Source organism: Gossypium arboreum, chromosome 1 (assembly GCF_025698485.1).
Source record: "Gossypium arboreum isolate Shixiya-1 chromosome 1, ASM2569848v2, whole genome shotgun sequence".
Lineage (NCBI taxonomy): Eukaryota > Viridiplantae > Streptophyta > Magnoliopsida > Malvales > Malvaceae > Gossypium > Gossypium arboreum.
This window is the reverse complement of record NC_069070.1, coordinates 105,598,198-105,611,160: the sequence shown is the minus strand read 5'-3', so window position 1 is coordinate 105,611,160 and position 12,963 is coordinate 105,598,198. Positions and strand designations below refer to the sequence as shown.

At 38.4% G+C, this 12,963-nt stretch overlaps 1 protein-coding gene and 1 non-coding gene across 2 annotated transcripts; one reads left to right on the top strand and one right to left on the bottom strand.

The window, feature by feature from the left end:
* Nucleotides 1-8,489: 8,489 nt before the first annotated feature.
* On the bottom strand, nt 8,490-8,596 carry LOC128282044 (small nucleolar RNA R71). Its single transcript, XR_008272338.1, has one exon. It is a non-coding gene; the product is annotated as a small nucleolar RNA R71 (small nucleolar RNA).
* A 2,911-nt stretch (nt 8,597-11,507) lies between these two features.
* Nucleotides 11,508-11,813, top strand: LOC128280691 (uncharacterized). Its single transcript, XM_053018919.1, has one exon. It carries the CDS (start codon nt 11,508-11,510, stop codon nt 11,811-11,813), a length of 306 nt encoding a protein of 101 aa, XP_052874879.1.
* The last annotated feature ends 1,150 nt before the right edge of the window (nt 11,814-12,963 follow it).

The window sequence follows — 12,963 nt, the reverse complement described above, 5'->3', positions numbered from 1 at the left end:
AAATAATATGTCATGGCATACGTATACAGAAACAGAACATCATGCTTTTCAGAAAAAAATATAACCCTAGGGGTAAAATCGTAATTTTGCATGCATATGGGTATTTCAATAATTATTACCTATTGCTAAGGTTTCATGCTCATTCTAACGTTTACCAAGTAATCAGAAGTACTTAGCTCGTCTTTTTACCAAAGTGGGCCTGTTGGCCCATTTGCCCGTTTTCGGCCCATTAAGCCCAAAAATACCGTTGTGCACGAAAATGCACACTTTGCACTCTAATCATCCAAAAGTACCATATTCATTAACAACTGTCTCACGAGCGCTTGCATGCTCACGAGTTCACAAAATACCAACGTTTCGGTATTTTGGCTTTTACCAATTCAGTCTAAGGGAGGGTGTCGTTTACACACCTGGTTGATGACGATTGATGACGATATCTCCCACGCGATAATCCTACAATCGATCACTAACACATTAGACTTACGATTTAACGATAACTAACATAAATCCACGTCAACTAACCCAATCATCACACAAGTTAGTCATTTACGCACGAGGGGCAAAATAGTCATTTAACACCCTAGGGGCAAAATGGTAATTTTACCCCACAAGGGTATCTCGATAATTCTACCCTATAGGGGTATTTCGGTATTTCTACCCTACAAGGGTATTTCAGTAATTCTATCCTACAGGGGTATTTCAGTAATTCTACCCTATAGGGGTATTTTAATAATTCTACTCTACAGGGGTATTTCGGTAATTCTACCTTATAGGGACATTTCGGTAATTCTACAAGTTATCCACTTGGGTCTACGGACCCATTGGGACCACATGGCCCATTTCAGCCCATCGCGGCTCGAAATAGCCGTCCTACTGCTAGGGTAATGAGAAATACACACCTGTTAGGAGACTGCAGTTAATCCGCACTCCAAACACTCTTAGTTGGCGCCCAACCCAAACGAGCTCGTCACAAAGCGAAAGGGATTAGCCAAGAAGGGTATCCTACTCTCCTCATGGTTTGCTCTATTTAAAGCCAGCTCTCCATCCACTCTTATGTTAGCTTCCCGATGTAGGATCCCTCCATCACCAGAGTTTAAAACCAACACCAACTCTTTCCATCCCAACATAGCAAAATAATCAACCTTTGCGTGCCAAGGGATACGAACCAAAGTCCTCTCACATGCCAACTCACGCCACCACCACTAGGCCATCAACTCATTTGCGTCATAAATCCAACAAATTAAACTTTAAAGCGTACCTACTTGCTTCCAGATTTATTGAAAAGAAAAAACCAAAATATATTGCAAGAGCCAAGACTTGAACCTTGGACCTCTTGCTTCCTCTATGGCGTCACTTCCTTGTCCCCTAAGTGGCGCCACCTTGCCACTACACCACACTCCTTTTTGTGTCATCTTCTACCCCTTTACTCTTAAAAGCCCAAACGCCAATTGCATCCTATTCATAAAATTAAAATTCCGAAGACTACCACGGATTTAACTTAATTTTGGGCCTTCCAAAGGCCCACTAACCTACTAAAATATATATTTTAACCAACCAGAACACACACAAATTTTAAAAATCACAGAAACACAGAAAACCCGAAAATTGGGGCGTTACACTTACAATGCAGGTTGGAGGAACCACCCAAATTTTTCATGGGGAGGCCAAGGAAATCAGAAACCACCAGCCCCTCCAGGCTTTCAGCAACCATCGTACCAGCAGGAGAAAAAATCAAACCTTGAGGAGATGCTAACCAAATTCATCTCGGTGTCAGAGACTCATTTTTAGAATACCGAGACAGCACTCAAAAATCAACAAGCATCAATCCAGGGGCTCGAAACTCAAATTAGATAGCTCGCCAAGTTGATTTCTGAACGACCACAAGGTAGCCTGCCAAGCAACACTGAATCTAACCCAAGGGAGCAAATCAACGCAATTTCCATTCAAGACGAGTAAAGGTTAGTTGCAAAACCAAGGCCAGAACCAGTGGTAAGCAAAGATAAGAATGAGGTAGGCCAAAACGAATAGAAATCGGTAAGTACAGAATACAAACCTCGTGTGCCATACCCCAATACGATAAGGAAAGACCACTCAGACAAACAATTTGGTAAATTCCTTAAACTTTTAAAGAAATTACATATTAACTTACCGTTTATTGAAGCACTTTCGTAGCTGCCGAACACAGTCAAATTTTCAAATGAGCTTCTAGTAAATAAACGAAAGTTAGATGAAACATCGCATAATGTTTGCTCAGCCATTCTTTGGAATAAGCTACCCAACAAACTAAAATATCCAGGGAGTTCTACGATTACTTGTTTAATTGGTAGTTTAGATGTTAATAATGCGTTGGCTGATTTAGGGGCTAGTATCAATATTATGCCTTACAAATTGTTTAAGCAACCAGGTCTAGGGAAACCCAAACAAACTAGGATGAGCATTCAATTAGCAGATAAAACTATCAGATTTCCTAAGGGTTTTATTGAAGACGTACTCGTTAAAATTGACAAAATTATATTCCCAATTGATTTTATTGTTTTAGACATAGAAGAGGATAGTAACGTTCCTTTAATTTTGGAAGGCCCTTTTTAGCAACTGCTAGAATAATTATTGACGTTGGCACAGGTGAACTCACACTTCGTGTAGGAGACGAAACAATCACCCTTCAAGCTCGTAACTCGAACAACACAAAGAAAATTGAAGGTGATTGTACAAATTATTCTACTACGACTGATCATACGGTGCAACCTATTTTGCAAGAAATAAGTTCGAAGGACGCACATGAGCCATGTTCAATCCACAATAAAGGACCTACACATAAAGAACGAATGTTACAAATCGAGGAGTTAGATGAATGGCTGACATTTAAACCGAGAAAACACGATGAACCAAAACTACACCAGAACAAGCTCAATCCCTCACTAAATCAACTTAAGGTTGGAGATAAAGTTTCATTAGATGCCGCAGATCCTCACATTGACACTTCCAAACCGAATGAAGAAATTCCTCTTACGGTACTTAGCATTTTCCCATTTGGTACAATCAAGGTAAGTCATCCCAAATTTGGCACTTTTAATGTAAAAAAATACTCGTCTTAAACCTTACGTTGATAAAATTGAAAGCAGGGATAAGGAGTGTAAACTCCTCAAGCCACCATGAACACACACCAAAGAGGTAAGTCAAGCTTAGACTATAAATAAGCGCTTCTCAGAAGGCAACCCAAGCACTAATAGAATTATGTTCTTTAAATTTTAGTTTTTAAAATCTAACATACTAACCAAATCATTGAACACAGGCTTTCCAAAACCACACGGCCAGGTACACGGGTGTGCCTTATGCCGTGCCTATACCACGGGTAATGACACGGCTGTGCGATACGGCCAAGTTCAAACAGGGTAAAATTTTTTTTCCCAACACAGGGCTGCGATAAGTTGCCACGACCGTGGACGAAACTGTCAAAATAACACGGGCGTGTTGCCCTACACCTGTTGTCAACACTGTCAAAATAACACGGGCATGCGCATGGCTACATGAGCGTAGGAGAAGCGAACCACATCGTATACGGTCGTGCAACACAATCAGGCAACCATATGGCCTAGACACACGATCGTGTCCTCCAGCCGTGTGACGATCTCTCAATTCTCGACAAACACGGGCTAGACACATGCCACATGGGAGTGGGACACAGCCGTGCCACTTTTAAAATTAGATTATCTCTTTTATTTTATTTTATTTTACCATTGTTTTATCTAATTTATTTGAAGTCTCATTTATTTTTAAACACGGCTTATCTTTATGATTACTATCAAATTATTCCCTCAATTCTCCTTTTATCCTTCAGAATCATGCTTTCCCTCCAGCTTTATTTCCAATACTCGCTCTCGCTAATCCAGGAATTTCATCCATTTTTAACTCAGGAAGTTTCACTTCTCTCCCTATCTTATGAACTTATATTTATATTGGTCAATATATCTATCTTTGTACATTAAGGACAATGTACATCTTAAGTGTGGGAAGTTACTTACATCTATATCAGAAAAATCCCTGAATTTTGTCTTATTCTCATACGATCTTCTCATATCATTATTAGAATGAATTCCAATTAGTTTATAATGTTTATTGATATGTCTTGAATTAAAACATAGGCATTTATACATTGATTTTTAAACTTTAATACATTAGAGAATCAAGCATGATAAGTTGATTTTTGAAGAATTAAAAACTTTCAGGTTGTTTCCCCCAAGTTTAGATATTACCTTGAGTTGGAATTCACAAGTTTAAACATCAAAAAGCCATAATTTTTGTGAGATCTTGAGCCTTTAGAGCATCTACTATTTCTTTCATGCTCACTTTCATTATGAGTACGTCAGTATTGAATTGTTATTCTAGAACTTGCTTGATTATGCATGTCAAGACCACACCATTTGATTTGATATGTCAAAATGATTTTGTCACTTAGGTTTAACCCACTCACTCCATAAAAGCCTACCCTCACAATTAACCCTTAGAAAACTCCCTTGAGCCTAACAACTCATTCATTAATTTACCTTCAATATTAACCCATAACTCATTATTGTTGAAATCCCCTAAATTAATTTGATCCATATTTTTGTCGAGATTTGAGTTGGAATAGTTGCTTAGCTATGTTTTATTCTATTTTGTAATTTGACTTGTTCTTAAAAAAAATACATGTATACATATTAGTAGTAGTGATCTTCCGAGCTAAAGAAGTTAAATTCCATATTTTGAGAAAAAGCTCTGTTGTACGCAATTGATGACTAGTCATTTTTCTTGTTAGACAAATTTTCAATTCAATCTCGATTCTAACCCTTTTTTTCAGTTTGTGACCACATCCTCTGACCAAAGCCACATTACAACCCTCTAATGACTTTTTGATTGATGTTTCATCTCAATTTATAGTGGTGGAGATTTGATTTTCATGCAAGCCTATGGTAATGATTTTTCATTATTGACTATTGAGTGCTTCATTTATTGTCCTTAAACACCTCAAGTGCAAATCTATAGTGAGGATGTGAAACTCTATGATATTTTGAATCAAAGAAAATTACTTAGATGAGGGGAGACACCTATGTTTTCATGATAAAATGCTCAACTTGGAATGTTTGAAACTTTGATGTTCTTTCAGTTGAATTTTCAATGTATGATTACCTATGGATTATCTTGAGATATTATCGATAGAAATTATAAGTTGAGAAGAATTTATTTTGGTTATGAGTTGAGGATTTTGCTTGAGGACAAGCAAATGCTTAAGTGTAGGGGTATTTGATAAACCATAATTTATACATATTTCTATCCCATGCTTAGCACATTTTATGGATGATTTTTCCTTAAATTTGGTGAATTAATGCTCCTAATGCCTTAATTTCATGTTTTATACTTAGATTAGCATAGGAGAGCGAAAGGAACGAGAAACGGGCCAAAAATGAAGAAAATAGACCAACGTACGAAATCAACACGGCCTGGACTTCCTCACACGGGCAGACCATACTGCTGGTCAATTTGGCAGAATCGAAGCACGACTCACACGGGTAAACCACACGCTCATGCCTATTTAATAGGCTTGACCACAGCCTGAAGTAATCGCACACAGGCGTGTCCCTGTTGAGCCCGAGTAGAGTCCTATTCGGAAAAGGCCACTTTTGAGGGCTCTTAGGCATTTCAAAGCCTATAAATACACCCTAGAAGAAGAGAAGAGGGGAGATGCACAGGAGGAAGCAAGGAATTGCTCAAGGAAAGCTAATTAATCCATCTCAGAAGTCGGATTCACCATCAAGACTGAAGATCTCCCTTCAAATTCCCTCAGGAGTTTTAGGTTTTCTTATGTTTTGTTATTTTTATTCTTTTGAGATGTGTTCTTTCATTAGTATGAACTAAAACCCCTAAATACCTAAGGGGAACGAAACCTAAGACGAATCTTGTTATTATTATCTAAATTGTATGATAAATATTTGACTTGTTCTTAATTATGTGTTCTTAATTCTTGTTTTGATATTTCAGGATATTGATTCAAGTTAAGCTCTTATTCAGAGGAGGAATAAACCCTGTCTAAGAGTAAATTTGTCATAATTAAGCAGAGTTGGTTACGTGCCTAGAGATAGGGTGACAAGATTTTGTCAGATTAGGGTGAAACCTAATAAGGGGATCCATAGATCGAGTTAATGCAACCCTAGAGCGTTAATTAGAAAGGGATTTCAATTATTCAATCTAGGGTTAGACGTTGTTAGTCTCAAGAGAGATAATAATATAACTTAGGGATCTCTACGGAACAAGTTGAATGAATAAATCGTCCGATTCAGAGTCAAATAACAAGTGAAGTCTAGGTGGATTTTTCCTTAGGTATTGTCTTAATCAATCGAATTTTTCAAAAAGTATTTTCCCCAAACTTCTTTTCTGTAATTTCTTAGTTTAATTAATTAGTTAGATAAACAAAACCCTTTTATGTTTTTAGGCTAGATAATAAAAAGAAAGTTGATACTAGTACTTTTAGTTCCTTTGGGTTCGATAATCCAGTCTTGCTAAAGCTATACTACTGTTTGATAGGTACACTTGCCTTCATCATGATAATAGTTAGTTTCAAGTACGATTCATTATAAATATTTAAAACCTATCACGAATATCACGTATCAACGATCGTGTCCATTTGGCAAGATTAAAGCATTACTTACACGGGTAGACTACATGCCCGTGCCCATTTAACATCCTTGACCACGGCCTTAAGTAATCGCACACAGGCGTAACACACGGGCGTGTCCCTGCCAAGCCCAAGTTTAGTCTAATTCAAAAAAGGCCAATTTTGAGGGCTCTTAGGCATTCTAAAGCCTATTTAAACACCTGATGAGGCACTTAGAAGGGGGACACAAAGTAGGAAGCAAGGAATTACTCAAGGAAAGCCAATTAATCCATCTCAAGAGCCAGATTCATCATCAAGACTGAAGATCTCCCTTCAAGTTCCTTCAGGAGTTTTGGGTTTTCTTATGTTTTGTTAACTTTATGATTTTGAGATGTTTTCTTTCATAAATATGAACTAAACCCCCTAAATATCTAAGGGGAATGAAACCTAAGACAGATCTTGTTATTATTATCTGAATTGTATGATAAATATTTGACTTGTTCTTAATTATGTGTTCTTAATTCTTGTTTTAATATTCCAGAATATTGATTCAAGTTAACACTCTTTTTCAGAGGAGGAATAGACCCTGTCTAAGAGCAAAATTGTCATAATTAAGCGGAGTTGATTGCGCGTCTAGAGATAGGGTGACAATATTTTGTCGGATTAGGGTGAAACCTAATAAGGGAATTCATAGATCAATTTAATGCAATTTTAGGGTGTTAATTAGAAAGAGATTTAAATTATTCAACCCAGGGTTAGACGTTATTAGTCTTGAGAGAGATAATAATATAACTTAGGGATTTCTACGGATCAAGTCAAATGAATTAATCGTCTGATTCAGAGTCAAATAAAAAGTGAAGTCTATGTGGATTTTTCCTTAGGTATTGTCTCAATCAATCGAATTTTCACAAAAGTATTTTCCCAAGTTTTCTTTCTGTGCATTCTTAGTTAGTAATTAGTTTAGATAACCAAACCTCTTAATTTTTAGGCTAGATAATAAAAAGAAAGTAAATACTAGTACTCGTAGTTCCTTTGGGTTCGACAATCCGGTCTTGCTGAACTATACTACTGTTCGATAGGTACACTTGCCTTAATCGTGATAATAAGTTAGTCTCAAGAACGATTCATTTATAAATCTTTAAAACCTGTTACGAATACCATGCATCAAGTTTTTGGCACCGTTGCCAGGGAACTAGGATATTAGGAACACTCGATTTTTATTACTTTAGCCATTTTACTTTTATTGCAATTTAAATTTTTATTTTCTTTTCTAATTCTTCATTTATTTTCTTCTGACAGGTTTTTGTAGTTTATGACCAGAAGAAACCCGTCAGGACTACTACTTTTTGACGGTGAGATAAGGCGAAGCCTAAGATACATAGTGGACGAGCAAGAGGATGATACTTCAACCACAACCGAGGAGATGGCTGAAAACCAAGAAAATCCGCTACCTCCTAATATTGCTGCTGATCTAGTAAATCAAAATCCTGCTCCACGTACTATGTATGATTATGCTAAACCATCTTTAACAGAAACTAAATCGAGCATAGTTAGGCCTGCTGTTGCTGCAAATAATTTTGAACTGAAACCTAACACAATTCATATGATACAATAGTTTGTTCAATTTGATGGTTTGCAGGACGAAGATCCCAACGCTCACTTGGCAAATTTCTTAGAGTTTTGCGACACTTTTAAAATCAATGGCGTTTCTGATGATGCCATTCGCCTTTGGTTATTCCCTTTTTTGTTAAGGAATATGGCTAAACAATGGTTGAACTCGTTACCATAAGGGTCAATCACTACTTGGGAACAAATGACCGAAAAGTTTTTATTAAAATATTTTTCGCTAGCTAAAACAACCAAATTACGTAATGATATCTCTTATTTTATGCAGATGGATTTAGAAACACTCTACGATGCATGAGAGAGATACAAGGACCTTTTGAGAAGTTGCCCTCACCATGGGTTACCACTTTGGCTACAGGTTCAAACGTTTCATAGTGGCCTGAATCCTTTGACTCGACAGATGATTGACATAGTCGCTGGCGGAACCATCAATAATAAGAAACCTAAAGCGGCTTACGAATTTATTGAGGAGATGTCATTGAATAACTCTCAGTGGCAAGTTATGAGGACAAAGCAAACGAAAGCATCCGATGTTTTCAACCTCAACACGGTTGCTATGCTATCTAACCAAGTAGAACTCTTAAATGAAAAGATTGACGGTTTGTGTGGTTCTACTCAGGTACATCCAGTGATGAGGTGCGATTCGAACGGAGGAGGAGCATGCACAGAATATCAATCCTTCAATAGCTCACCTTCTCTCCTTTGTGCCGAATTTTTGCCTTTGGTTTTTGTTGCTTCTCTATCTTTCATTTTTCTCTCTTTGGGACCGATTGTTGCTAAGGACCATTCGGGTTTTCTCATTTTTGGCCTAGTCCGAGTTTGTTCTTCTGTAGTGTCCTCTAGTTGAACGATTGCCTTTTCTTCCCCTCTCTTTCAATCGATACTTGCTTTGGCTGAATACACCTTCTTCCCCCTCCTTCAATTCTTTTATGTTAACAGATTCCCTCTCTTTTCATCTGGTTACTTTAACTGAGTACTTCATCTCTCCCTCTCTCTCAATTGGTTTTGCCTTGGCTGATTACTACTCCTCTTCCTACCCTCACTGTACCGACCTTTCCTCATTACTCTCTATCGATTTTGTGGTCATAACAACTATTCAGTTTTGCATTTCGATAAGACTAACTTTCAGTTTGGTTCAAATTGTTATTTCAAATAGTCGTTAACGGGAGGTTGGCTGAGTTGCAGGTTGTAACCGAGGGCTTAAGTGGTCGTTCTTTTTCATCTATTAATGTGGATAGGGTCTCAGTTGTTCAATCAAGGTAAGTGGTTTTCAATTGGATGATTTAAGTGTAGTATTTTACTGTTATCTTAATGCTTGTTGATTGAGTATTTACCTATTGTCGGTTGGTGCTTAGGGACTTTTCGAAGGGGGAAAAATCCTTAGTTGGCATTAGGGTGGATGAAACTCCCCTCTTGGCTTGATCAAAGGTATGTCGTTGGGAGTTTAACGATTAGGGTAGTTTGTGTGTATTCGATTGAGTACTTGGTTAAGTGAGTAATTGAGATTGTTGTTTAAGTGTAGGGTTCAAAAGTTCAGGCAGTCTCTTCACTCAGCTAATAGAAACAAGGTGTGTACAAATACAACTTCGGCTATGGTGATCAGAAAAAGCTAGAATAAGTGAACAACAATGCTACACGGGCATGCGCTCGTTCGTATGGTAGTCCATATGACAACAATTTGGGAGTGTGATCGTTGAGGCCGGCCATGAACGATTTCATGGGCCAAGGCTATTTTGGGCCATTTTGGGCCGAACTGGGCCATACGAGTAAGTGGGCCTACACGGGTAAACCACACGGACGTGTGGAGAATATTGGGCCAGGTCGTGTAATCCATACGGCCAAGGCCAATTCTGGGCTATGTGGGTTACATAGGCGTGTGGGCTTACATGGGCTCGCAATATGGGCTGTGGGCCTATTTTCACTGTATGACTGTTAAGATTGCATGGGTAACCCAAGAAAACTGTGGACCTACTATTGGGTCGGTAAGTGCACCTGGAGCCCTAATTGCTAAAATGACTATTATGCCCCTACGAGATGTATGGTTAGATTTAAGCATGCCATTTTAAACATATTAAATACATGTATGGTATTATGACACGACATAACATGATGTACAATATGTTGCATGGGGATGGGTTTTATTATGATTAGAGGAAGTGCGCTGTGCTGGCAGCTCTGCTTCAAATACTGTTTAGTGCTGCAACTGGTATTCCTTGGAGTGTAGGGATGGGTGGGTTGATTATATCCCCACATGGAGTGCAGGGTTGGATGGAGATGGAGTGTAGAGGCTGGCTAGGTAGGATCTCTTGATTTCATATCTCATCTTGTCTTGTCACTAAGATGGGCTCGCCCAAATCGACATCTTGATCTTGTAATGGGCTAAGGCCCTAGCGACATTGAATCAAGTCACTAATTTGGGCTTAGGCCCAGACTGCATATGCTCACTTTTTGGTTAATTGTTATGGGATTACACATTGAGTTTTCATAACTCACCTATCTGTTTATCCGTACAGGTAATCCCCAGACTTAGGTGGATAGGTACTGCGAGGGACTCAAAGGTGGCCAGACAATCGCACATACTTCTTTATTTGATTTTAAATTGTAAGTAATTTTATTTTGGCTATTTTATTGTAATAAGGCCTCTTTGGCTTTTATTTTTAATGTGGGATTTTTATTTGCTTGATTTATAACTACTAGCAATAGGAAAAAGACGCGAGTTTTCAAAAAGATAAATGTTTTTCAAAGACACCACGAATATGAAACCTGTTTTAAGAGCTTCCGAGAGTAATAGCATTTTAAAATAATAATAGTAATGACGTTTTAATATGATATACTTTTCGACAAACAATTCACATTTTGAAAATGAATAAACATATTAAAATCGATCTTAAGATCACACAAAAAGATTAAATAAAGAACGGGTTTTTCAACGAGATTATAGATTGCGAGAAACACTTCAATGTGACATCGCCAGATTCAACCATAACGTCCAGGCCGGGTTTGGGGTATTATAGCGAGCAATGTGTTCTGGGTCCTGATTTGGTCTCTGAGATAGAGGATAAGGTTAGGTTGATTCGAGATCGACTGAAAATGGCATCAGACAGGCAGAAATCTTATACAGATCTAAAGAGGCACGTATTCTATGGGGGACTTCTTGTTTCTGAAGGTCTCACCATGGAAGAAGATTCTGAGGTTCGGTCGTAAGGGCAAGCTGAGCCCAAGATTTACTGGGTCGTATCATATTCTAAAGCGAATGGGACTGGTTGTTTATCAGTTAGAACTACCTCCAAAGTTAGACCGTATCCACGATGTGTTTCACGTCTCAATGTTGAAGCGCTACTGCTCTAATCCCATACATATTGTTCCTGTAGAGGAGGTTGAGGTTCGACCAGATCTGACATTCGAGCAGGAGCCGGTTCAGATTCTGGATCGCGATGTTAAAGTTATGAAGAGAAAATCTATTCCTTTTGTAAAGATGTTGTGGCAGAATCATAGTACTGAGGAGGCTACATGGGAGCTTGAGGATGCAATGCGCCAGCACTATCCTCATCTGTTCTGATCAGGTAAATTTCGAGGTCAAAATTTTCTTTTAGGGGGTAGAGTTGTAACGCCCCAAAATTTATGTTTTTGATTTTGTGAATTTATGACACAAATATTTATATCTACTTCAGTGGTTAAGTGTTTTGGGTATGTGTAAGAGGTCCCAAGTTTAAGCCTTAGCTTGGGCAAATTTTGGTATTTTTTTGAATAAAGCCTTAACTTTGCTCAATAGGCTTAAGTTTAATTAGGGATAATAACATAACAGAATGGGCCTGCTGGTCTGGTGGTTAAGATGTGTGTTGGTGTGTTGGAGGTTTGGAGTTCGAATCCCTGCGCGAGCAAAGGAGTTTTATTTTTCTCAACTCTGCGTTAAAGTTCCAGTGGTTGTAGGAATCTGGGTAGTAGGTGTTTAGGATGAGAATTAGTGGGATTTGGGTAATCGGTTTCCCAAAAATCTCTGGTGCAGAAACTGATGTCCACTTTCTCTTCTCCTATTTTTCCAAAATTTTTCTCTTTTCTCTCTGATAGTTCGTTCTCTTGCACCCATTGTCGAAATTTTGCTTTCCCCTCATCTTTTCATTCTTTTGTTTCTTTACTTTACGATCCCTTCTGCATCGTGACGACACGCTTTTGGTAAGTTGGGTTTTGTTAAATCTTAACTTTGTTGTGGTCAAGTGTTAATAAGGGATTTCCTTTGGTGTCTAGGGATTAATCGAAGGGTTGAAGACTATCCATTAACGTTTTAAGAGTGTGGAATTCTCATTCTCGCTTAAGGGTAAGCTTTTGTTGGAAAATGGTTGAATACCTCGTTATAAGTTTCATTAAAGTATCGTTGGTATCATTGAATTCAGGTTTGGATCATGGATTTTTAGGTTCTGGAGCGCTCGTGGTTGCTTTAGTATCGTTTTGATGCTAGATGTGTACACAAACACAAAAAATGAAAAGTGGTGAAAGCTGATAAATGAATCTATCGACGCCACACAGGCATGTAGTCGCCCGTGTGGTAGGCTGTGTGACAGTGTACGGGTATGTAATTGACGAGCTAGGCCGTGTGCTCAGGACATGAGCGCATGACAAGACCGTGTGGAGGCTGGTGGGGCCGTGTGTGACACATGGGCTCAACCTATTGGGTTGTGTGGGCCACACGGTGTATGGGCCGACACGGGTAT

What these genes read in the sequence shown, in the direction of transcription:
- LOC128280691 (XM_053018919.1), top strand. Translation starts at nt 11,508, where the DNA reads ATGGGACTGGTTGTTTATCAGTTAGAACTACCTCCAAAGTTAGACCGT.